This window comes from Perca flavescens, chromosome 12, assembly GCF_004354835.1.
Source record: "Perca flavescens isolate YP-PL-M2 chromosome 12, PFLA_1.0, whole genome shotgun sequence".
Lineage (NCBI taxonomy): Eukaryota > Metazoa > Chordata > Actinopteri > Perciformes > Percidae > Perca > Perca flavescens.
In genome coordinates, this window is record NC_041342.1 from 10,834,609 (window position 1) to 10,858,814 (window position 24,206).

General features: G+C 39.7%; 2 protein-coding genes across 5 annotated transcripts in view; both read left to right on the forward strand.

The window, feature by feature from the left end:
- On the forward strand, positions 1 to 19,348 carry apol1 (apolipoprotein L, 1). 4 transcript variants are annotated; one of them, XM_028593677.1, is made up of 17 exons: positions 1 to 192; positions 326 to 373; positions 3,501 to 3,572; positions 4,385 to 4,426; positions 4,654 to 4,725; positions 6,886 to 6,957; positions 8,887 to 8,964; positions 9,066 to 9,125; positions 9,316 to 9,360; positions 10,074 to 10,154; positions 12,078 to 12,167; positions 12,302 to 12,352; positions 13,563 to 13,616; positions 14,437 to 14,514; positions 15,018 to 15,057; positions 15,566 to 15,617; positions 16,502 to 19,348. In XM_028593677.1, exons 4-17 carry the CDS (start codon positions 4,424 to 4,426, stop codon positions 17,448 to 17,450), a joined length of 1,725 nt encoding a protein of 574 aa, XP_028449478.1. In that variant the 5' UTR covers positions 1 to 192; positions 326 to 373; positions 3,501 to 3,572; positions 4,385 to 4,423; the 3' UTR covers positions 17,451 to 19,348. The 4 variants fall into 4 exon arrangements, with proteins under 4 accessions (XP_028449478.1, XP_028449479.1, XP_028449476.1 ...); XM_028593678.1 differs by having other exon boundaries at positions 4,388 to 4,426; XM_028593675.1 differs by lacking the exon at positions 4,385 to 4,426.
- A 3,013-nt stretch (positions 19,349 to 22,361) lies between these two features.
- Positions 22,362 to 24,206, forward strand: part of LOC114565246 (uncharacterized) — a 37,257-nt gene continuing 35,412 nt past the window's right edge. Inside the window, exon 1 of the mRNA XM_028593170.1 lies at positions 22,362 to 22,526. The gene's annotated coding sequence lies outside the window, so the exon portion shown is untranslated. The remainder of the gene's footprint in view (positions 22,527 to 24,206) is intronic.

A 24,206-nucleotide genomic window follows, 5' to 3' on the forward strand; every position in this document is an offset into this window, starting at 1 on the left:
TTTTTTTTTTTTTTTTTTTTACTGAGGAGGGAGGGACCTTTAACTTTCCAGCTCCAGCTAGTGCGCGAAAACAGCCGACAGTACCAACACGGGGACGGGACAAACAGAACTCTCCCTGAGGACAGAAACATTTCAACATCGATTAACCAACGGAAAAAACCAACCGCTGAACCGCGTTGCATAGCTTTAATGGTGAGTTAAGGTTTAAATTCGTCTTTAAAACGGCTTACCGTTCGTATTTCTGTCGTTTTTATCCTTCAGGCAGGTTAATGTGACGTTGCGTTAAACAACCGTTGGAAATGTGACTGTCACTGCTGTTTGACAGGATCGATACGATAACATGGATTTGGAGTTGGAGTGTGACGGAGAAGCTGTGAGTAACCTTAGATATTTTCTGTCAATGTTTAGCTAAATGTAAAACTTTAGCTTGCTAACGTTTGCGTTTTAAGAGTTTTCAGAGTTGGGTTTATGGTTTTCTCTTTGCTAAAGTCAATGAACAGCCCCATAGCTAACCTAGTAGAGCAGCATTAACCGAGCTGACCTCAAATCTGTGCCACTGAAACTGTCAATATACAAATAACACACAGCAGTAACGTTATAGCTAGCTAGGCTACTGTATGTGGACAGCAGTGGGGAAATGTAACGAGGTACATTTACCCAAGAGTAACGTGTGGCTCACTGATGTGTTTTTAATTGGTTTAACTATATCAGATCATATTTAGTGGGATTTAGTGGAATATTGTTGTTCTTTGATGGGATTTGTCGACAATAAGAAGAATATATTCTTTTACTTTATGACCTTGAGGCCCTGAGGATATTGCTTTAATGGTGCATATATTCCTAATCAGTCTTTTAATAAAATTATTATAAACCTGCCTCTGGCTCCTTAAATTCTGGGGACTGTCATTGTCACTGTCTGTTTTATATATATAAAATGACTTAGGCTATAGGCTATGTAACGTTATATAGGTATCCAAGGACCTTCAAGTTTAAAGTAAGCTCTCTTACTATAACTTTGATTTAAGTAATTGTTTCGGTTAACATTAAAAGGTGTGTCAATGTTGACATACCAAACACAGATGTGAAAAGACAACACACATGGGAACTTAGTTTGTTAAACTAGAACTTGTTTCTGTGGTAACACTTTATATTATGTGTCCTATTTCTTTTGAGGTTTCCTGGAAAACTATGTAATTTAATACTTAGTTAAAGGGAAATAACAGCAATGTTCTGAGACGGTAGTTATTTGATTTGAGTTAGTTATGTTGAATTTATAAGCAGATGTTGATTTCTAGAAGACTATTTCCTATTCAATTTTTATTAGTATAAAATACTATAATCTTTTGAAGGAGCCTTTGGTAACACTTTCTATGACGCCCATGTCTAATATGCATTTATAAGCTTACTTATAATGCATTACAATCTGTTTTATAGCACTGTATTATAGTTATAAGCACTTCTAAATATCCATAATGTTTTATAACAATAACATATTATAAAGCATTTTATAATGACTTATAATGTCAAGTATCATAATACTTCATAAATGCTGGTCACTCACTGACTTTCTTTTGGATTATGTATTACAGTTCTCATAGTGGTAATACATTGTAGCCTATTATCTAAAACCAATTTAGTGTTAAGAGTGTAGAAGGATAGTTTAGGGGAAACATCACATTAGTGAAATGTAAATGTCGATCGGGCCAGTTTATTGACATCCCTTTTTATATCAGAGAAAAGTCAAATAGCTTTGACTGTATTATTGCATGTCTCGTATAGCTTTCTCACTTACAGTTTGGTCGACATAAAGCCCCCAAAAAGTCAGCAAAACGTTCCTTAGTCATGGTAGAATTTAGAAAAAATCAAGCAAAACAAAGTTTTTGACAACAACCTGTTTCACAGCCTGAATATCTAAATTCTCTGGTTACTGTGGACATTTCTCAAAGAGTCTCAAAGTCGGCAAATGTACCAAATTCTGTCACGTAATTACAGTTTGAAAAACAGTTTCCTGTCTTTTTGGTTGGGCGCTCAACTAGACGGGCCAAAATTTATGGTGAACCTAAACACGTGCCCTAGTGTCTCCTTTTATGTGATTTTTAAACATAAAAATCAGTAATATGATTAATTTTCCCAGAGCTAGAAACACAACAATCACTCTATATTTACTGTCATCAAGGTTTCAAGTCTAGACAAGAAACCAGCTTCAAGTCCGGACTAGGGCTGAATGACATGGAGAAAATCAGATATCACGATATTCTTGACCAAATACCTCAATATCGATATTGCTGCGATATTCTAGGGTTGACAATTGGTGCCTAAACAAAATATCTTCACACTTAGATTTTAGATAAATAATCATCAGTAATGTGGATATAATAAAGTGGGGAAAAGGCAAACAATAGAACAGCAGTTGGGTAAGTTCAGAAAAGTACATCACTTTACTGTAATGCAGCCTTTAAAACCAGGAAAAGACAACACTTATGTCATATCACGATATTACGGTATCCAAAATCTAAGACGATATCTAGTCTTATATCACGATTTTGATATAATATCGACATATTGCCCAGTCCTAGTCCAGACTTGAAATCTGGACGTGAAGCTGGATTGTGTGATGTGAACAAGTAAATGCATCTTTTTACCCATAAAGTCACCCGTGAATCAATTTCGCAGCATTTTCTCCAGTTCAGTGTCCATGTAGAGACAGATTGATGCTGCTGACTCACAGATCATGGCAGGGAATGTTTACCTTCTGTTACTAACTCATAATGACTCAAACCACAGTAGTTCAAAGGCCCGGACACATAGAGCCAATAATTGGCCGTCGGACAGTCTGGCGAGGTCAGTGACCCCAGTCTGTTGAGTGTGTTCCATGCTGTCATCCGTCAGAGGGGCCGTCTGCCTTCATTTTGGCTGATTTGACATGTATAATCGGCGGGGTGGGCACTGCCGGCAGTCGGACTCAAATGACCCATCTAATTGGTAGAGTGCTAAACCAGAAGCGGGGAGCGGAATGAGCATGACCACAGTCTCTCAAAATCTGATGGAAATCTTTCAAACTTTCAATTTTGTCAATCTGAAATGAAAACAGATTCAGCAACTGCACGGCCTATTTCTCGCTTAAAATGTTTTCAGAAACACATTTCGGTGACCTATTTTAGTACAATATGAGATCGTATTCTGAACAAGCCGCCATGACAGTCTGGCTTTGAATTTCCGGAGAAACCAGACCCACGTGACGCGTTCGTCCAATCAGCTGCCGGTTTCCATTTTTGAGCGACAATACAGATTAGTGCCGCCTGCTGTTATGGAGACGTATTACGTCTCGTCACTTTGGTGTGTTCCCGAGACACTATTTTGACCAATTAGGGGAGACCGATCAGCCCAACTGCCTTTTCTGCCGACGTTTGGCCGTCGGCTCTGTGTGTCCGGGCCTTTAGATGCATACATGCATTTTTTCCAAGTCTAATTTTCTCCCTCTTTTTTTACTCCTCCTCCAGCAAAAAACATCGCTATTTGGTGCAATGTTCAAAAGATCCTCAAAGTCTGCAGACACACCTCTCCAAGCACAGGTGAAGTCCAGTGGTATTAACTCTCTCTCTCTCTGTGTGTCTTTGTTGCAGTATGATGTAGTGTTAAGTCTCTTTAATTTAGATCTAGAATTTAACATCAAAGTTTTAATTTGATGTTTAATTTTTTCATTTCAAATTTAATCTCTTTGGCTTGTCATGAAAAGCTCACTGTTGAATATGAATCACTGACATATTGAATATATTGACCTGAATATGTAATGGTAATATTTAAGATGTTTACCCATACTCGTATTGTTGACATGTACAGCAATAAAATTACTATCGCTATTATAATTTATTTATGTGACATTTGGCAGTATGATTTCCATGGTTTTTAGACTTGCAATATGATTATTTTTATCTCCCCCAAAAAATGTGGAATATTTAAGAGAATTCCCCGTGGGAATGCTTGCTTTTGTATTTATAAATGCGTACACACGTACTTTTTATTACCTCTTTTATGTCCCAGTGTGGTTACCGTAGGCAATGTGAGGTTTTTATTTGTCTCAGTCTTTTGTGAGCTCACCAAACTAAATTCCTATCAACTATGTTGAAATTGCAATAAACTATTGAATCTTGATTTGATTTATGTATGTGAAATCTGCCCAAAATATAACCAAATTGGTCATATCATTTCGAATGGGGGGTGGGTTATAACAGTCAAAGTAAATACCAATGTCTATGTTTGTAAACTGTTTTCTGTAACCAAAATCACATACATATTGCTCATCAGATTTTACTCAGAAAGAAGAGTGAGTCCTCCCTCAGTATTTATTTAGTGACCTATGTTGGTGTTATCATTTAACCTACAGTAGATCATCTACTGTGTAGACCTCGCCTGATTGGATCGGATGGTGAGTTTGAGACGGGTGTGTTTTTGTTGTTGTGGTGTGTTTGGAAGCGTCAGCTGAACCTGCATGCATCAGCGATTTACAGCAAAAGAACTGCCGGCCAACGCGTGAAGCACTGAATCCCCACCTGTCTGTCTCACAGCTGCATCAGTTCAAAACACTGAACAATTGGTTTTTATTTTATTTTATTTGAACATGTATAAGTAATCATTACGTGACTTTTTCTCCAGGAGACAGGAGGGGTGTTCAGTGGGATGTTTAAAAAATCGCCAAAGCCTTTTGGAGCGAGGACACAATCTCAGGTGAGAGTACTGCTGCAGGTTATTCATCTCAACATTAAACCATGTTACAATAAATTATTAGAACAGAATTGATATGGATGGTTCAATCCTGGTCGAGCCCTTAGTGTAAAAGGGGTATAAACTACAAAAACTTGAGAAGATATTCACGTAACAATTATTCACGTCGTGGTTTTAACATTTGCTTTCATATAGATTGTGTTGATGCAGTAGCTTAGCCTTTTTTACTTGCCGTCTGTTCAGTACCAACACTTTCTGCCCTGGCTAGCAAGCATTCGCTTGTTCTCTAGTTAATAACTGCTCAACGTTTCGGTCACAGACTTACCACCCCTTTTTTAGTTCCTTTCGGGGGGGGAATATGTCACACTTATGTGGAAATATTTGATAACAACAACACCCTGATCATGCTTCAGACATATCATTAACGGTCAGAGGCATCTTTTCCCAAAGCCCCTTTAATTGTAAACTTTACGCTAATAGCAACCGGCAGTCTGTTTGGCACCAGTGCCTGCAGTCGTTTAGGAAAATGGCGGATATTTCACTTTGAAATAAAACGCTTGAATGTATATCCCCTGTGTTGTGTTCCATTCGACCATGCACTTGTCGTTCTCCCGGATCAAACAAAAGCAACACTTTTGGCGCTTTTTTAAAAGGTTTAACGCTTCTTTTCACTACCATGTATAAACGCCACTAACGCCAACTTATTACCAATAGTTTTACATTTCTACATACATTTCTTACTTATTTTTGAAAGTCAGTGTAAGTAAACCTCGTTTATAGGACATTATACCTAATTAGTTAGTTTAAAGGTGCCCTGCCATACAAAATTGTTTTTACTTGAATTTTTTGAAATATGTTAGGTCCATATGTGTTTGTGTTATGTGGTGAATGTGAAAATGAACTGCTACCTCCTCTGTCAGCTCTAGCCACTGAAAAGAAATAAGTGGAGAAATCAGACCAATTACAAAAGCTGGTCAGTCTGACATCATATTGCCTGAGCTCATTACTATTCACAAGCTCGCCCAGTTGGGCTGGGTAAAGGATTCTGACAGCCAGGCTCTCATTGGCTAGCTGTTAGCCAATCAGATTCAAACAGCTTAGCTTGTTGAATATTAATGAGAACTGGCACAAATCGAGCTGCATTCTTTCTATACTACGCTAGAATGGCATGAAACAAGGTAACCAAGGCATTCTTTCCACAAAACAATGTTACAGAGTCCATGGTAGAACTTCAGACATTACCACAAAGTAGTGAAATACGTGTGTCAGGGCACCTTTAATAAAAAAAAAAAAAAAAAAAAGAAGCAGAAATTATGAATTATTTAGACTTAAAGGAATGATAATCACAGAAGGGTACATGTGAGGATATTGTTTAGAAACATTTTGATTTATTTTTTTCCAAATGCTAAAAAATTGAATAAAGCACCCAAAATTCAATGAAAGTAGAGATCCTATCTTCTGTCGTACTTGCGAAACGCGTTGCATGGAATCATCCATGTTATTTTTGGGTTACCACAATTAGGTAGTTAAAATGAAACCCAGATTTTTGATTTGAAAACGGGTCAAGTTTGACCCGAAGACAACACAAGGGATAAATTCTGTTTAGGATGATTTGTCTGTGGATAAGAAACTCTCTGCCAGCAGTGACAGTCTCATAGAGAAGTCTTCAAAGGTGAGAGATCGACTTGTACCTGCACCGTATCAACAACAACACAAATATACAGCAGATAATATCACATCCTTTCACCTCATCTGGGGTTCATCTTATCGCACACCTAATCCTGCATCATATAAAGTACTCGTTTGAGATTAATGACATGCTGGTAATGTGTATTTGGATTTTATAGTGCACAAGTTGTTTCCTTTGATAAATGGATGTACTAGGGCGCCCAGATAGCTCAGTTGGTAGAGCAGGCGCCCATATATATGTTTACTCCTCGACGCAGCGGCCACAGGTTTGACTCTGATCTGCGGTCCTTTGCTGTATGTCATTCCCCCCCTCTCTCTCCCCTTTCCTGTCTTCAGATGTCCTGTCAAATAAAGGCCTAAAATGGCCAAAAAAATAATCTTAAAAAAAAAATTATAAATGGATGTACTAAAAGACTACTGTTCAGCCTGGTTTAGGTTTTTCATAAAGTAATAATTTTTGTTTTCTCTCTGCAGCCTGTGAAGCAGACAAACTCAGATGTCGAGGATCCAGCTGTGGACGGTGAAAAGTCATCAGACGACAAACAGGTGCTTTGACATTAGCTTGTTCCTCATTTTATCAGTTATCAGTTTAACTGGTTATTTTTATTCAGCAGACACACGTATAATTGAGGGCTGGCATCTACATTTTCTTCATGGGGATATTCCTATTCATACAGTTACACACCACCGCTCTCTGATGCAGCTGTGGGTCTTTCTCTACTGCTACTCATCGCCACTGTCGTCCCTTTGCTAGTCTCACATTGCCAGACCTTCCTCCTCAGCGCTGCGGAGGAAGGTCTGGCTAGTCCACACAGCATTCCGGGATGGGAGAAAAACGTGCTATGGATTTTTGGCATTTCTTTAAACCAGTCACAATCGTCTTGGGCGGTGCTAAGCGCCGGACAGAGCCACGGTTACTTACTTACTTACGGTTACTTACTCCTCTTAGTCCCCTATGGGACATAAGGCTTCAACGAGCACTCTCCATTGCATTCGGTCCCTGGCAGCATGTTGGGCTTCTCCCCATGACAGGTTCATCTGTTCCAGCTCTCGTGTCACAGTTCTTCACCAGGTGGTTTTGGGCCTCCCAGGTTTGCTTTTGCCAGGTGGTGTCCATCTTAAGGCGACTTTTGTGATGCGGGCCTGCTCCATCCTCAACACATGCCCTAGCCATCTCAGGCATCTGTTCGTAATCTCCTTGGTGATGCTCCGGCTTCCTGTTTTCTTGTACAGTTCGGAAATCTAGACGCACCCTAGCGGCAGCAAATTTAACTTGCAGCCAGGGGGGGTCTAGGCACTCTCCGTCTGGCATATTCGTCAGAGGTATCCAGAGCCACGGTGCCGCTGCAAAATAACCTCGGGAAGCAACTTGTTTTGGTGGAACATGTGTACGTTCAAAAGTTGTTTTAGTCGTGCAACAGAAAACTCAGATTGGGCAGATAGTCTAGCTAGCTGTCTGGATTTACCCTGCAGAGATCTGAGGAGTACTTAACCATAGTCCTCATCAATCCACCGGGGTTTAGAATGCCAACACAAAGAAAGCAGAAGGTAACAGACATCCGGCCGAAAAGAAGGAGCAATCCTGGAAGTGGAACGTCCTGGATCTAGACTACACCTTTGCTAATGTCACAGGGAACAGCTTCAGATATCGGTAATCAGCTTGTCTTGCAAACTTGTTTTACAAAGGCCAGCAAAGCTGCTTTTATAAGTATGTTGGGGTATTTCTATGCCTTTTTCACCAGGTTCAGAGTAGAGAAATGACAGAACTAAGGGGAGAGATAGAGAGGGGGAATGTTGTGCAACAAATGTCCTTGCCCGGACCCGAACCAGCCCCAACAACAAACCCTACGCCTAGCAAAATTATTGCTCATAGAACTCAATTACATCACTAAGGAAACCAGAAAACATTCAAATCTGTCTGGTTTATCTTTGCAGTTTACATGCATGAAAGGGATCGAACTGTTCTATTAAAAGAAATCCAAACATGGCATGGGTGCATGTCTTTATTGACCCGCTTCTATACTCTTTGTGTCCGTATGTGGAAGTACAGTTACAGCAACAGCCCTAGTTGCTAAGAAGAAAAAAAATTCTGCTGGCCTTTGAGTAGGAAGATCTGGGCACTGGTAAGATGGAGGGGAGTTTAACATCATTTACACATACTACCGACATTACTATGATAAAAGCTTGGTTAAAAACCTGCATGTATCCCTTTAATGTCCTTTCCGACAGACACTAAAGACTCAGAGACGCTCAAGGAGAACAAGAGACAAGTGGAGGAGAAGTCGATCTATATTTGTAATCACTCGTGAGTCATCCGTGACCGCACACGGCTGATCAGCTTCTGTCAAAAATACCCTCACGCTCCTCGTCCTCCTCCGGTCTTCCACCACGCTCCTTCTCGTCCCCTTACCTCCCTTTAAATCCGCCACACTGTTTGACTATGTGTGTGTGTGTGTGTTTGTGTGTCCTTGTCAGGTCAAAAGCAACATGATTCAGCAAGAGACAGAGGAAAGAAGTGAAACTCCAGTGGTCCCACCCAGACCAACTGAAGAGGTTTGCAAGCAGTTGAACAACAACTCAGTGACATGTGGTACAAGGAAGACTCATTCCAACTTCAGTTCCATTGTGTTTTTAAGCCTGTGATCTCTCCACAGGAGATGAAGAGGACGTCCAAGTACGACAAAGTAAAAGCCAAAGGAACTGAGGATAACCAGGTAGAGTTTATATTTCTGCTTCCACATCAGTTCCAATATATATCTGTTAGAACACAAGTTAAATCAGTTCATGTTATATACTGCAAGCATGAGCGTTGCATGCCATGCTTTTAAAGGGCATGCTTTGTATACATGGAAAGGTACACTTAGGATCTCATGCTCAGTTTTTGAAAAATTGGGGCCTCTGCAGGATAACCAGGCTATGATCTCCAGATCTGCAAGACCATCAGAGGAGGTAGTTTAAGCCTTAGGTGTTTGACTAATAATAGCTGTTTTGTGTCCATTTGGTTCTGATGTGCATCAGTGTGAATGGATGCTGGTTTATTCACCCTGTGGTTAAGAAAACTGTTACTGGAAACTGGTACTATTGACACGTACACAGTTTGTGTGTTTGACAGTTTGTTAAATATTGAATATTAGCTATTGGCTATAATTGAGGTTTCTTCGTGAAAAAAAAAAAAAAGATAAAACTTTATACTTGAAGTCCCCCTCAGTTAAAAAATGTGTTTTAAACTAGTTTTGAAGCCAATCATAGTCCAGTATGCATTTTGAAACTTGAGTGCACATACTGTACACTGAGAAACACTGAGATCGACATTACAGTGAAGTAGGAGTCAGTTTTGAAATGAGAAATATTAGCATATTCATAGATTTTTGATTTCCCTGAAGGAGATGGAGTATGTGTAATTTTGAGAATTTTTAATGAGGTAATTGAACTTTTCTGTGGGAAAACTGTTATTATATTATTCCAAGTATTTCTGTGGGTCTAAAAACCCTTTTTTATTTAATTGCAGCGTTACGTGATCTCCACCTTGAACAGTTGTCAAATTTCTAGCGTACACACAAAAACACAGACACATTCCGCATGGCCGTGCACACATGTAGGAAGCGCTTTGCTGAAACATCCTGTCATTTTTATTGAAATGTGATAAGTTTAATTTGCTGCAGAGCCAATCAGATGGCCTCAAAAAAGATGAATCTGCAGAAGCCGAAGAGGAGGAAGAGGTGAACCCCCCAGAAAGCAAAACAGTAAGTTCACTGTCAGACAAACTGTATTAATCACTGTTCCTTAGTATTGGTCTTTAAACTCAGACCATTGATTAGTACACACAATGATTTATACAGAGACTGACTGATTGAAGTATAGTATTTATGTATTTATCTGGGAGTCTGAGATCTTTTGAAATCATCTATGCGTGTTATGAAAGCACATTGTCGCTACATGCAGGTGAAAACTAACACTATTAGTACAGTATTTGCTGCGTTTCAACCCAAGTTTCTGGAGTCTTCTTAGTCCCCAGAACTATTTTTGAAGGAACTAGAATTTTTTTTTAAAGTGTTCATATTATGCTTTTTGGCTTTTTCCCTTTCCTTTATTGTGCTATGTATGTTTTTTGTGCACGTTATAGGTTTACAAAGTGAAAAAGCCCAAAGTCCACCCCAAAGGGACTTACCATCTCCAACAGAAAACACTGTTCACAAACTGTTCCAAACAGCTCTATTGTAGTCCAGCCTTTACTTCAGAGACAAACGTGGGTCACTTTGTAACACACGTTATAATGCTCGCCTAGCTGCTAGTGTGGCACGCCCTCATATTCTGCTTCTGACTGGCTGAAAAGATGTGCAGTACAACAAAAATATGATGTTTTTTGAAAATTAAACTATGTAAACCTATTCTGATATAACTTTTAAATATAATTATGAACCTGAAAATTAGCATAATATGAGTACTTTAAGCCATTGTTGTCTGCGTTTCCGCCACGGTCTAAAGATTGGGCAAATTAGTCCGCTGAAGTATAGGGTTAGAGCAAAGCAACATGACAGGAAGAGGGCTGCTGGTGGTCACAGGAGTAAACACTTGATAAGTATGCCGTGACCGTTTCATGTAAAAATAACACGTGGAAAGAATTGAAGAATCACCGTGCTTTAGAGCATAACCACTGAGAAAATATCAGAAAATAAGGTTTTATTTCTCTGAGTCGCAGCACCACCACACTCCCCCTTTCGCTCAGTTCAGTGTTCATTTCATTTATTGCAGGTGCGAGCCAGCTCCCTCTCTCTTTCGCTCTGTCTTTGTTCAGGACTGCTGCACCTGCAATACATGAAATGCAGAAGAGGGTAATGAAACTACTGTATAAGAGAGTCTGTCTCCAAAAACACATCTGTCAGTTATTTTGGGCTTTAGAACGCACTCGCTGAGAAACCGTCAGAAATTCATTACCCAGGAATATTTTGCATTATTTTGTACACTTTTCTCCAAAAGTCAGACTGATAATAGTAATCTTCAGATCTCCACTAGATTTTAAAATGAAGAATGAATGGAGAACAATGCACGGCATTCGTTTTTTAATTACTGTCCCACTCCAAGTCACTGCTTTTCAAGGGGTTGTTAAGCGGATTTTTTAAAATCTTTCAGGGATAGGAGTAGGGGAGATTAAATTTCAAACTATAGTAAACTAAAAATATAGTTGTATATTTGAGGAAAGAAATATGCAGACGACATATTTGCAAAAAGGTCCTTGTAACATACATTGCAGCACAGATGCAGTTCTTTCAGTCAAAGTCACCAACAGCTGTAATGAAATGTAGTTCTTCCAGTTATTGCTTTTCATGTTGCCTAACATTGTGCATTACATTGTGTTTTTACACACCAAGGTGAAAAAACACCACCATAAATAAAAAAATCCCTATGTGCCACATGCTGGAGCCAAGGTATTTGGTGATGTTGCTCTTCATGTAGAGTCAATACAGTCATGAAGACATTTGTCTTCTTTGCACCTACTTTAATTGGTTATATATACTATACTGAATTCATTACATCCTCAAATATATTTGACAAGGCCACACAATGTTAATATTTTAAATTCGCTAAGAGTTCATATGCAACCCTGTGTTACTTTTTTTCTCCCAGGTACTTTTTATTTCATCATGTTCACACTTTGTTTACTTCAGGCTCAGTCCGATGATGAAGTGCTGATAGAAGAAGATGATTCTCCACCCAAAGAAGAAAAGAAAGTCGAGGAGGGCCAGGACAAAACAGAGGTCTTTTAACTTTTGTTGAATAATTAAACAGTTCTTGGTTTGATTTTTGCAATGATAGTCATCAGGAACATTTCAGAATGTTGACCTGTACCTTCCTTACAGTAACACTGCTATTCTGATTTTTCTTTTTTTAGACCAAAGACAAGAAACCTAAGAGACACAATCCCTTCATGCCTCGGGGCAAGGTAACATAAAAAAAAAAAAGTTAACAAAGGCACGCACACCAAGACAATATATACTAAGTGCAGGACAGGAGAACATGTACAAGTCTGATAAATAGAGTCTGCACACTAGATAATGCTCCCATGAAACATATATTTATATAATTACCACCAAGGTAAGGTAACGTCTGGGCATTCCTGCTCTTCTTCAGGACGCTCAAACATGTGGCATGTACAAACGTGTTTCCTCCTGTGTGAACAATACTTGTTTGTTTAAACAACGCTGCCAAAATGTATTTTTAACACCTAATTACAGTTACTTCCAAGGATAACACTGATATAAATGCACTTTGAGCTCATTGAGCTCATCCTGAGAAGAAAAATAATTTTTATTTTTTTTAAAGACAGTGGATCTGTATCACTATAACGACAGTGTGTTTCTGCCTGTCCCTGAACTAGGGACACTTAAATGTGGTAGTCTGATCCAGGCCTACGCCATACTACATTTAACTCTCAGGAAGTGCTATGCAGTAGTACACCACAACCACCTATTTCAGGCATTTAATGCTTGTTATTCTGTGCTAATTAAGTTTATTAATGGTTTATTAAATGGTGAATCTACGACTTAGCCGGTGAGAGAACAGAACAGCTTCAGTGCTCCTTGTTATACGTTTTCAAAGCCATTGGTTGGATAAACACTATTCTCTCAAATGATATTCTCTCGTGGCCGGTTAGCTCAGTTGGTAGAGTGGGTGCACATGTAGAGGGTTATTCCTTGACACCGAAGGTCCAGGGTTCAAGTCCGACCTGTGACAGTTTCCTGCATGTCTTCCCCCCTTTCTCTCCCTTTTCATATATCAGCTTTCCTATCCATTAAAGGTGGAAATGCCCAAAAATAATAATAATTAAAAAAAAGATATTCTCATTTGGTGTTTTCATGATGGTGGTAGAGAGGATCATCCAAAATCTCCACACATTTGTTAAGAGTTTTCTTAGTTACCTGTCTGTATCTCTCTTGCTGCTAACTGCAAGTGTGCAGTCTTGCCATGTTTTGATGGCGAGGTTATCAGTTAGCTTATTGATATTATAAATGATTTAACTGTGTGTGTGTGTGTGTGTGTGTGTGTGTGTGTGTGTGTGTGTGTGTGTGTGTGTGTGTGTGTGTGTGTGTGTGTGTGTGTGTGTGTGTGTGTGTGTGTGTGTGTGTGTGTGTGTCTGTGTGTCTGTGTTTCAGGGCAAAAGTATACAGAGGAGCTCACAGTACAGTGCTGCAGGCAAAACAGCAGAGGTAAGCGCTAATAAGACTGAGACGATATGTAAATGATTTTTATTCTCTTTCTGTTTTTCCTCTCACACACGTTGAGCTTAACATTGAAAGCAACTTTGGACCTTTTCCCACCCAGACTGTGTCATCATATTAGTCCACCATACTAACATGTTCGCAGTCTTACTCATTGGGGTTCAGGATTACAAAAGGTAAAGGTTTCATCACCGGACCCATCCCTGAAAACAAGCTCTTTGTCTCCAGGGTGTTTGCTCAGCTCCCGACAACTCTCGACATGTAAAGCATTAATTTTAGGAGTAGATCAATGTTTGGCTGTACGTCTGTGTTCATCACTGTTGCCAGGCAGCCTGCTTTCCTTTACTTCTGCTCTCTTATACTGCAACGAACAATGTGTTGAGCATGAATGTCTCCATGCATGCTCGTAGCGCGCGCCATCTACGAAGGCCTGAGCCCTGGTGTCACGTGCTAGTATAACCGAGGTTTCACCCACCCCACACCTCCACACAGTTTTTGTGCATGCTCTTAGCATGGTAGAAAAGACGAGATTATGTTTCAATGTGCATAAACATCTACCTCTGCTTCCTTTTCAACATTTCCATGGAAGATTTTGGCTTTTCGACTTCTGCAAAAACAGCAGTGCATTCAGAATCCCTTTTACCATCGCTTCTCTTTCTTCATCTGAGCACATACAGTGTAAAAAGTGAAGCTGAGAATATGTGATAAGTTGATTTGACATCTTGCTGTTGGTTTATCTTGTCTTTTTGTCTCACTGACAATCAACTTCTGCTACACTGTATACCCAGACTTTGTTATTCTGTTTTAGAATGAAGGTGGAAATAGATCTTTGTTTGACCAGCTGGAGGACTTCCGTTTTGACCCAGCACAGCCTGAAGACAGACAGGTTGGTTTCTGAAGCAAGCCCTGTCACCATGTTAACATTTCAATCAAGTCTGATGCTTTATCATTAAAGCTTTAGTGCGTAACTTTTTGATATTAAATAATCGTCCGTTACATTCAAGCCATTGCCAAATAAATTGCTAAAAAACTAATTAAGACTATCAGCTCCACACAACTCTCTCTGTATTTCTCAGCCTGGCTACATTCAGGAGATTGTGTAGTCCGGCGACTTTCCCGCGCAGAAACTCGAGGGGATACTCTTCTGAAGAGTCCATCATGTTTTTTTAATCCTCCATGTCCTCCTTGGCTACTACTAGCAACAGCATGGAGGAGGTTTGGGGGTGGTGCGCGATCACGGAAGGCTTGTATCATGTAGACGAGCCGATAGTGTTGTTGTCATTACTCAGAATTCCTCATCGGGGAGACAGAAACTACACACTATAGCTTTAACCTTTTGGATAGCAAGCATAAACATGCAAACTCATACAAATTTAATATGTCTTTCAGGGTGTGGAGGACCTTATGGATTGGTGGAACACAGTGGAGTGTAAGTTACAAATAAAATGCTTTTCATCTTTCTTTTGGATTAGTTCTGGGAGTGGATTTTTTTTTTTCATCTTGAACCATTTACACCATATGACAAAAAGTATGTGGACATTCCTGTTCGCATACTGTGCTGATTTTCATGATTTCAGCCCCTAAGTTCCAATCAAAGGAAAGCATATTGCTGCAGCTAATAATCATATTTTAAACAATATTGTTCTTCCAACTTTGTGACAACAGTTTGTGGAATCACCTTTCCTGTTTCGAAATTATAGTGCCCCTGTGCACAAAGCCAGGTCCATAAAAAAGGTTTTCTGGGTTTATTTATTTCTCCTGTGGCTGAATGGGAACAAATCCCTGCAGCCAGGTTCTAACATCTGTTGGAAAACGTGAAGCCAGAGGAGTGGATGCAGTTTTGGAATAAGAATAAGTTCCACAAAGTTTTGGCCATGTAACGTGTGTAACATTATAAGAAAGCTTAATATCATTCTTTCTTGCTTTTACCTTCTCAGCTTGGGAGGATACGCTTCAAGATGATGACATGACAGAAAAAGAAGAGGCCAAGTAAGCCAAGGCTCAAATAAGTGTTAATATAATATTTCACTGTCTTGTGTCTTTGTTCCCTTAAAGGGTCTGTTCACCATATGTTATTTATCTTACTTCTGGTAGTATGTAGCCATGCAGATAGCTTCAGTTTCATGTGTCAAAGTTTTGAGATATCCACATCTAAAAGGTCTTCCATGACCCCAATATATTGGAAAATATAATTTTATTTGTGCTGCTCAAAAAACTCAATCGTACAGAAACAATGCCTCAGGAAAAATACCACCATTACTCACAGGACTGCTGTCAGCCGTTTTCATTTCTTCAGTAGAGAGTAGTTCCAAAGATACGGAAGAGGGGGCCACATGTGAAAAAATAAATTGAGTTCAGAGTTCAAAGTCAGAATTCTGAGAATAAACGTACGTACACACAGCCGCCGACTCGAGCTTCATTCATTTTCAATGGAAGCCGGCTTCTCTCAGCCTCAAGAAGCGGCAAATCAGTCGGCATCATGTTTTGGCCTTGTTGGGCGTGTTGAAGAATAGAATGCTGCCGCGTCAGAGCGGCCAAAGCGTCAAAAGCTTCCCCATACTTTCTTGACAAGCGTTCTTGACAGGGCGGCCAGAGCTTCTTTTGCAGCGGTGTGTTTTTAGACATTTAAAAAAAAGATTAAAGTCAGAATTTTCCTCTTCCATACAAAGAAAATTGTTGACAGCAAGTTGTTTAATTCTTTGTGCAGCAGACAAAACCTAAATGTATTCACCTCCAATGTATTGGAAAGGAAGCTGGATGTCTCAAAACTTGGGCAGATAAAACCACTACTATGTGTATGGCTAGATACACAGGTGGTAAGTGAGAGATCCAGTGACGTTGCTCTGTAATCACTCTAAACTCGTTGGTCTCAGAGCGTTTGCTGTGACGGCAGACAAGGTGCAGAAGGGCATCCGTGTCTTCAACAAACTGTTTTCGGAGCGCGCCGAGACCCTCTGGCAGCACGTCATGGACCTCAACAGCATCGCAGACGGCCTGGACAAGTTCAGCAAGAACACAAAGATTGCTCAAATCACCGGCGGCTCCACCAGCGCCCTCGGGGGCGTGGCCACCATCACCGGCCTCGCCCTGGCCCCGTTCACCATGGGAACCTCTTTGATTGTGACGGCGGTGGGATTGGGTGTGGCCACGGCCGGCGGGCTGACGTCAGCAGGGGCCGGCATCTCCAACCAGGTCAACAACTCGATGGACCGCAAGAAGGTGGAGAAGATTGTGCAGGACTATCAGGAGAAGATGGACGACCTCAATAAGTGCCTGACGTTTGTCAAGCAGGGTATCGAGAACCTGAGGAGGTTCGACCTGATCAAAATGAAAAAGCACGCCTACAACCGTGACTTCCCAGCGCTCAATTTGAATTTCTACGAAGACGGCGCCATGGCAGGAAAGGCCATTCTCAACAACGCTAATGAGATCATGCGGTTGGTGCAGATCGCCAATATGGCGGGCAGCACAGCAGCCAGAGCGGTCCAGATTGCCAGTATGGCCACTGGTGTGCTCGCGGGACTCTTTGTAGGCATGGACATCTACTTTGTGGCCAAGGACTCCAAAGAACTAAAGAAAGGGGCCAAGTCAGAGTTTGCTGCCAAAATCAGGGAGGTGGCTTTGCAGCTGCATGATGGTCTGGTGGAGCTCAACGGGATACGAGGGGAGCTGCAGACCACCACACCAGAAACCAACGCAGGCAATAATACAGCTGCTTTGGACAGTGACAAGAAAGAGAAAAATGACAGTTCAAGTGAAGATGAAATCGACCGCATTAAAAAAGCCATTAAAATGGACTATGAGAACCGAGAATATGTGTGACGGAAAATTGAAAACTGTGCAAAGGCCTTAAAGGGGCTGTGCTTGAAATAAAAAGCGGGCTGGGATTGCCTTCACACGGTACTCCCAGACCATAGAGACAGAGCGCATTGCATCATTCGCTTTTGGGTTGGCTGCTTATAAAAACATAATTTATGGGTTATTTACATTGTTGGTAGTGAGTATCACCACACAGCAGCTTTTAGGCAAGGCAAGGCAGCTTTATTTGTATAGCATATTTCAGCAACAGGGCCATTCAAAGAGCTTTACCTAAAACGTTAGGTATTTTTCTGTTGTTTTCTAGCAGACGGAATTGACAAGGAGGCTCCTTCACGCAATACAAGTCAATGGAGAGCGGCGCAGGTGGGACTTAAATGCGCTCTGTCTCTATTGCCCAATAAGTTAAATACTAAAAATATTTAGTAAGTAAGGAGGTTTTTTGTCAGAGCCACACGCACTTAACATGCACGCACAGCCGGACCAGGTATCAGAACAAAGAATAGAGAAGCTTGGGACTTTATTCTCTGCTCAGGAGGCCATTACTCCACTAAATCTGCTATATTAATGTGCTGTATATTGAGTGCAGTCCCTTTAAACTGTGCTTTGTTATTAGGGTTTCAGAAGTGTCAGTTTCTTCTCCTTCAAAATGTTTCCAAGTGTTTTTGAAAGTACCGGCTCATAACTCAAGCTTACTTTGGCATCTGCGAGGTGGTTGGTGCTAATTTCTTAAAATGGAAAACTACAATAATGCCGGTTTCTAAATGAGGGAACTCCACTCTTGATGAAATGTAGTAGTTTTTAAAACCTCCGGACTTTTCTTTTAGGGATGTGACTTCTTCAATCTAAACAGCATTTACACTACTGAGAGGAACTGAGACTTTGCGGTAGATAAAGTATCACATCTGCTTCTCTGGCTGTTGTGACAACGCGTGTGAAATGGGATACAAAGATTTAACTAAATCATGTATCTGGATAGTACAGTTTTAAATGAGTTAAAGAAATAAGTACAAAGTATTTTGTAGACTTTACAATTTAGACTTTAAAGTGTTGCTTAGAGTCTCATTAAAGTGTGCTGGTTCATATTGAAACACAAGGACTGTTACTGACCAGGTGTAGAGATTGTGTATACTTTTAGGGACGACTGCCTTTATTATTTACAATGCCTTAGAAATGCAGCATTAGTCGGTTTTTCTGTCTCTGTTGTTGATTTTAGTGTCAGGCCTGCAACAAAACCATTTCCCACTCATCCTCTGCTTGAGATTTTTGATCTGATGTGGGATGTTTTCAAGTTCTACAAGTCTTGACTTTATTATATTGGTCTCATTTTGAGGAATGGTGGTAATAAGCTTTGATTTAGATTGTTTTTACAAAAGAACCAATAAAATGACATAACTAGAAGGGCACTCTGAGAGCGCAAACCTCCGCCAAGACATGCCCTATCTCATAATATTAATGCAGTGTGAATACCCTGGAAATCCAGAGTTCTCGCGAGAGCACATTTTGAATTTTCACAGCGAGTCACTCTAGCGTTGAGTAATGATGCTCATTAACTATGCCCTTGTAGCCGAGTTGCACCCATCACATCGGTGTATCTGATATAGTATATAATATATATATATATAATATAATTGGTTCGTTCTTGGCCCATGCCGCACCCTTTCACCACGTTATTTTGTTACTTTCAATAAGTTATTATTCGAGCCAGTAGTAGTTTTTCCGTCATCCCGCTGACAGACAAACAAACGGACTAACCATAACGTCCCCGTCCTCATTATGGTGAGAAAGCAGCAGGATGGAAAACTAGTGATTCACTAAACCGGGTTGCACCATCAAAACTTAAAGTGCTCATATTATGCTTTTTGGCTTTTTCCCTTTCCTTTATTGTGTTATATATCTTTTTGTGCACGTTATAGGTTTGAAAAGTGAAAAAGCCCAAAGTCCACCCCAAAGGGACTTACCATCTTCCAGAGAAAACACTGTTCACAAACTGCTCCAAACAGCCTTTACTTCCGTGACAAACGTGCATCACTTTGTAACACACGTTATAATGCTCGCCTAGCTGCTAGCGTGGTACTCCCTCATGCAAATTTACGAATCCCACTATGGCCACGCCAAGACCCGCCCTACAAAGCAGCTCGATTGGTCGGGGTTAGGCATTTGACCTCAAGTGGTTAAGGTTAGGTATCCGATTGGTCAGGGGATAGGACCTGAACAAATGGGGTTACGTTACCTTGCATAAGCATGGACACCTGGCCAATAAATGCTATTGAAGGGCTGGTCTTGGCGTGGCCATAGTGGGATTCGTAATATCGCCTCCCTCATACTCTGCAGTTGACTAGCTAGCAGTACTTACTGCGCATGTGCGACTCCCAACAAAGATGGAACAGAAGTGAGATGCCTCACTCTGTAGCTAAAACAGAGAGCTCAACACACAGGGTGAAAAGAGGAGCTGCAACAATGTGCAGTACAACAAAAATATGATGTTTTCTGAAAATTAAACCACATAAACCTATTCTGGTACAACCCAAATACCATTATGAAGCATAATATGAGCACTTTAATGTATGTCTTGGCTATTAAAGACTTTAGTAATGTGTAAATCATTCTTGTTGTTGTTATTATTGAATATAACTTAAAAAAAAACTTTTAGGGAAGCAATTGATGCATTAGACTTTACTGCCGATAGTTTTTTATTTATTTTTTACACGTGCATACATGAGAAATACATTTTAATCATGTATTCACGCATATTGGATATTTGAATGGTATGCGGGTGTAAAATAATCTCTTATTAGATGACTGGAATGACACAGGACTGTAAAGACCAGTGTTGACCGTGTCAACCTGTGCTTTTATTATTCCATTAATATTTGAAGGAATGTAATTTCATTGTCAGGGACTGATATGTGGTCTAATCTCTGATGATGTCAGCTCTGTGCTCTCTACATCATTGAACTTAATATTTATTTTTCTGGGTGGGGTTGTTTATTTGATACTACCTTTTCATGTGCAATATAATGTAGAACTCTGTGTCAAAAATGTAAAGTTGATAATTAAAGGTGAGAGAAACATTTTCTGACAGTCTGTCTTTCGTAAAGCAAATATGCATTCGAGCAAAGACTTTAACACTTTATTTCAACACTATTTTTCCTTCTCCCGAGTTGGTATTTGCTCAGTTAATAACCAAGATAAAGTTGTTTGTCAAAGTGTGCTACAGCACTGATTACTTTTTTTTATTTCCAGGACGAATAAGGATGGAAGTCTGCTAGCTGCATAAGTCTCTGCATTTCTGTCACCCTTTACATTTTTTGGCATAATAAAGATGTCTACTTTGAGCTTGTATAAACACAGTTATGAGACTGGGGTTAGATTTATGTTGCCCATTCAGGTCGGCATAAGCATTATGTGCCGTTGTGTGTGCAGAATAGAAATGTAGTGGAAACCACGGCCAACTGGTACAAACCTGCACTGTGCTGGTCGGGGTTTGGAGGGCACCCAGTTACACTTGTAACCGCACCCAACCACCAGTGTACTGGCCATACCCTGGAGTCCACTTGTACATCACTGCAGCAGGGCGAGAAGATAAACCAGTGGATGTCCTAGAAAGAAAAGAAAGCTGTTTAGCCTGTGTTCAGTTACCCTTGTTTTAAGTTACAAATTACTGAAAAGTTCTTGCACACCAGAGAGTCTTATTGGTAGGTCGATTGATAGGATAGATCAGATTTAAAAAATACCCATAAGCCTGTTGAAAAATGGTGCATGTTTTACCAGAGGAAGTTCAAGGAACGATATGTTGCTTTTAAATTGAGTGCTTGCTTTTTTTTTTGCATTATTTTAATGATGGATAGATAGATAGATAGATAGATAGATAGAAAATATAATTCAATATAACAATTTAATAAACAAAATTTGTCATGTAAAGCAAAATAAAATATTGTCAAACATCTTGTTATGATTTCACAATGTTTGGACTTCTCCCAAGATGATTACTCCTTTTTTTTGTTTTCTACTTTTGGAACAGCTCCCATACCGTTTGGGTTTTTCTTCACAAGTTTTTGACATCTCTTCACTGACCGCAGTAACCAGCCTTTCATCGTTGGAACAATTAGCAGATGGAGAGTTGGTGCCTGAGATATTGTTTCTTTTATTTTATCTTTTGTTTTACCAGGAATATTCAGAATCTCGTTTACAAGGGAGTCCTGGCCAAAACATCAGCACGAGTTTCACACAAAAGAACAAACATTAGACTTAAAAGAGCAAATTACATCATGTCCTGTTACTGAACACTGCTGTGTTGACATGTACATTCTATTCAGTGGTCCTTTATTGTGTTGCAGGAAGTCGCCTTTTTACCCAACAGGTGATTTCAGTGTGAGAATGTGTTGCACAGAATCTCTCAAGGACAGGCTTGGTTCGACCTGTAAGTGATGTTGCCTTTGGGTGGTATCGGAAATATTTGGGCTTACTTCATGCAGAGGTAAATACGTTTGAGAGGCATGGGTACATGAGATGTCTAAAGTCTAGTGTATATGAGTAGTTAAGAGATGTACTATAAAGTTGGAGAGGATAAAAGCTGCATCAACCAGTGATGTGGATATTATTGTTTTGCATTTTATGTAGGCTGAAAAATATAACATGCTTCTATTTCACATTTATGCATACTTTTTCCATTTTGTTATGCGCACATTTTCTTCAAAGTCACATTGCAAGTGCTTTTCTCTAAGCCAATACGATACCCGTGTTTATATTACTGTAACTAGAATGATAACTTTTCTTTTTTTTACTTTCTAACTTTGATGAGTATTACACATTACCGTAGTACAGTCGGATGTGACTGACCAGCTGAGATTTCGGAGCTTTTTGAACAGCTATTGAACGCCCCATGTGTGCAGATGTGCGGGTGTGGTGGTGTTCTACAAACTCCTGGGAATGTCACAACGTTCAGTGCCGTAGAAAGAGATTATGATTATCGTTAACGGACTCTGGTGACAGTGACGGAGTCTCCGCTGCTCTCTGCTTTGATATTATTTGGTACAAACGGAAAATGAGAAGTGTTTCTGAGCTGTCTTCAAATCTTCGGTAAGTTAGGAGAAACCGCTTTTGATACCTAGTTTTGTTTTAAACATTTAACGTTATAATTTACCGTCCCTTTAAAGGACGAGTGTATTTTTTAGCAAAACCTTTTCAGCTTGTAATGTTAGCAGTTAAGCTAATATATTCAGTAGCACAACCGGACGGCACTTCAAGGAAAAGTGTAGCAGGCTACTTCTCTAAATGGTTCATATAAATGATCATTGTAAATGCTTCCTATACTTGAATTAATTAATTGACCTTCTTTAGTCTAGTGACAGTTTTTTTTGATCAGTTGTATAAGAATTATTAATCATTATGTTAGCTAAAATGAAAGTAGTTTACTGTCAATATATGTACTAACACTAGCTAGCATAAGTGTTGTAGCCAACTTCTAATTTTGTGAGACAATACTTTAGTTAGTTTTGCTTATTCAGCCGAATTGTTCCATAATAATCAAATTTTGCTATTTTATATTTTTGTTTGATATTCTTATATTTTACTATTTAAATTTTGCTATCTTATATTTTTGTCAGTTTGTGTTACTTCTACTGTCAAACTGAGAGCTACTATGTTTTGTTGTTGTGAAGCAATTACAATGAAGAGTATATTCTATATATATGACTATACTAATAATAAAAGCTCAAATAATGCTAGCCTTATCCTTTATCCAGCAATTCACTTACATTTTTGCCTGTTTAAAGATAAGGTAATCCTTTATTAGTCACCCAACAGGGAAGTTTGCTTCTCAGTACAAGCCGCAGACATTCTGAACTTCGGTAAAGTTAGACAGAAATTGGCAGATTCGCAAGATTCGCGGGTTTGCGGTTCAATAAATCTTAGATGAAACGTGTTACTTACACAATAGGCAGCTCTATCTAACCGTAGGAAGGTAGACAACAAGCTACAACGCGGTTTTTATCCGAAAGAACTGTCTGCATATGTGGATAAATACAATGCATCCCTGTGAGCGTTATGCTTTCAGCCAAGCGTCTAGGGACCATCTACAAAGTGCAAAACCGAAAGTGGATACAAAGATAAAATTCAACAGCTTCACTGTTATTGAGCCTAGCTCTTCCAAAATCACTTCACACATCTAGGGCCTCCCTCTGAACATACTACACATACTAAATCTGGAAGCACTAGACTCAATAGCATTGACGGTATTGACATTTTTCACAATAATAATTCATTAAAAATAGGCTGAGCCAGATTCTCAAAACTTAGCGGGTGTAGTATGTTCAGAGGGAGACACTACATGGGTGGAGTGATTTTGGAAGAGCTAGACTCAATAGCATTGACGGTATTGAATTTTTCCCCAATAAAAATATATTATAAATAGGCTGATCCAGATTTTCAAAACTTAGCGGGTGTAGTAAGTTCAGAGGGAGGCCATACATGTGTGGAGTGATTTTGGAAGAGCTAGGCTCAATAACATTGACGGTATTGAATTTTTTCCAATAATAATTCTTTAAAACTAGGCAGAGCCTGCTTTCCCAACATAAGAAGGTGTATTATGTTGATAGGGAGGCCCCAGATGTGTGGAGTAAATTTGGAAGCACTAGGCTCAATAAGAGTGAAACTATTGGATGTTATCCCCAATAAAAAGTATTTAAAAATAGTCTGAGCCTGCTTTCCCAACATAAGAATGTGTAGTATGTTGTTTGGGAGGCCCCAGATGTGTGGAGT

Coding starts and splice junctions, on each gene's coding strand:
- apol1 (XM_028593675.1), top strand. Junction 9,126..9,315: donor AAGGAACTGAGGATAACCAG/GTAGAGTTTATA, acceptor GGGCCTCTGCAG/GATAACCAGGCTATGATCTC. Junction 12,353..13,562: donor CCTTCATGCCTCGGGGCAAG/GTAACATAAAAA, acceptor TCTGTGTTTCAG/GGCAAAAGTATACAGAGGAG.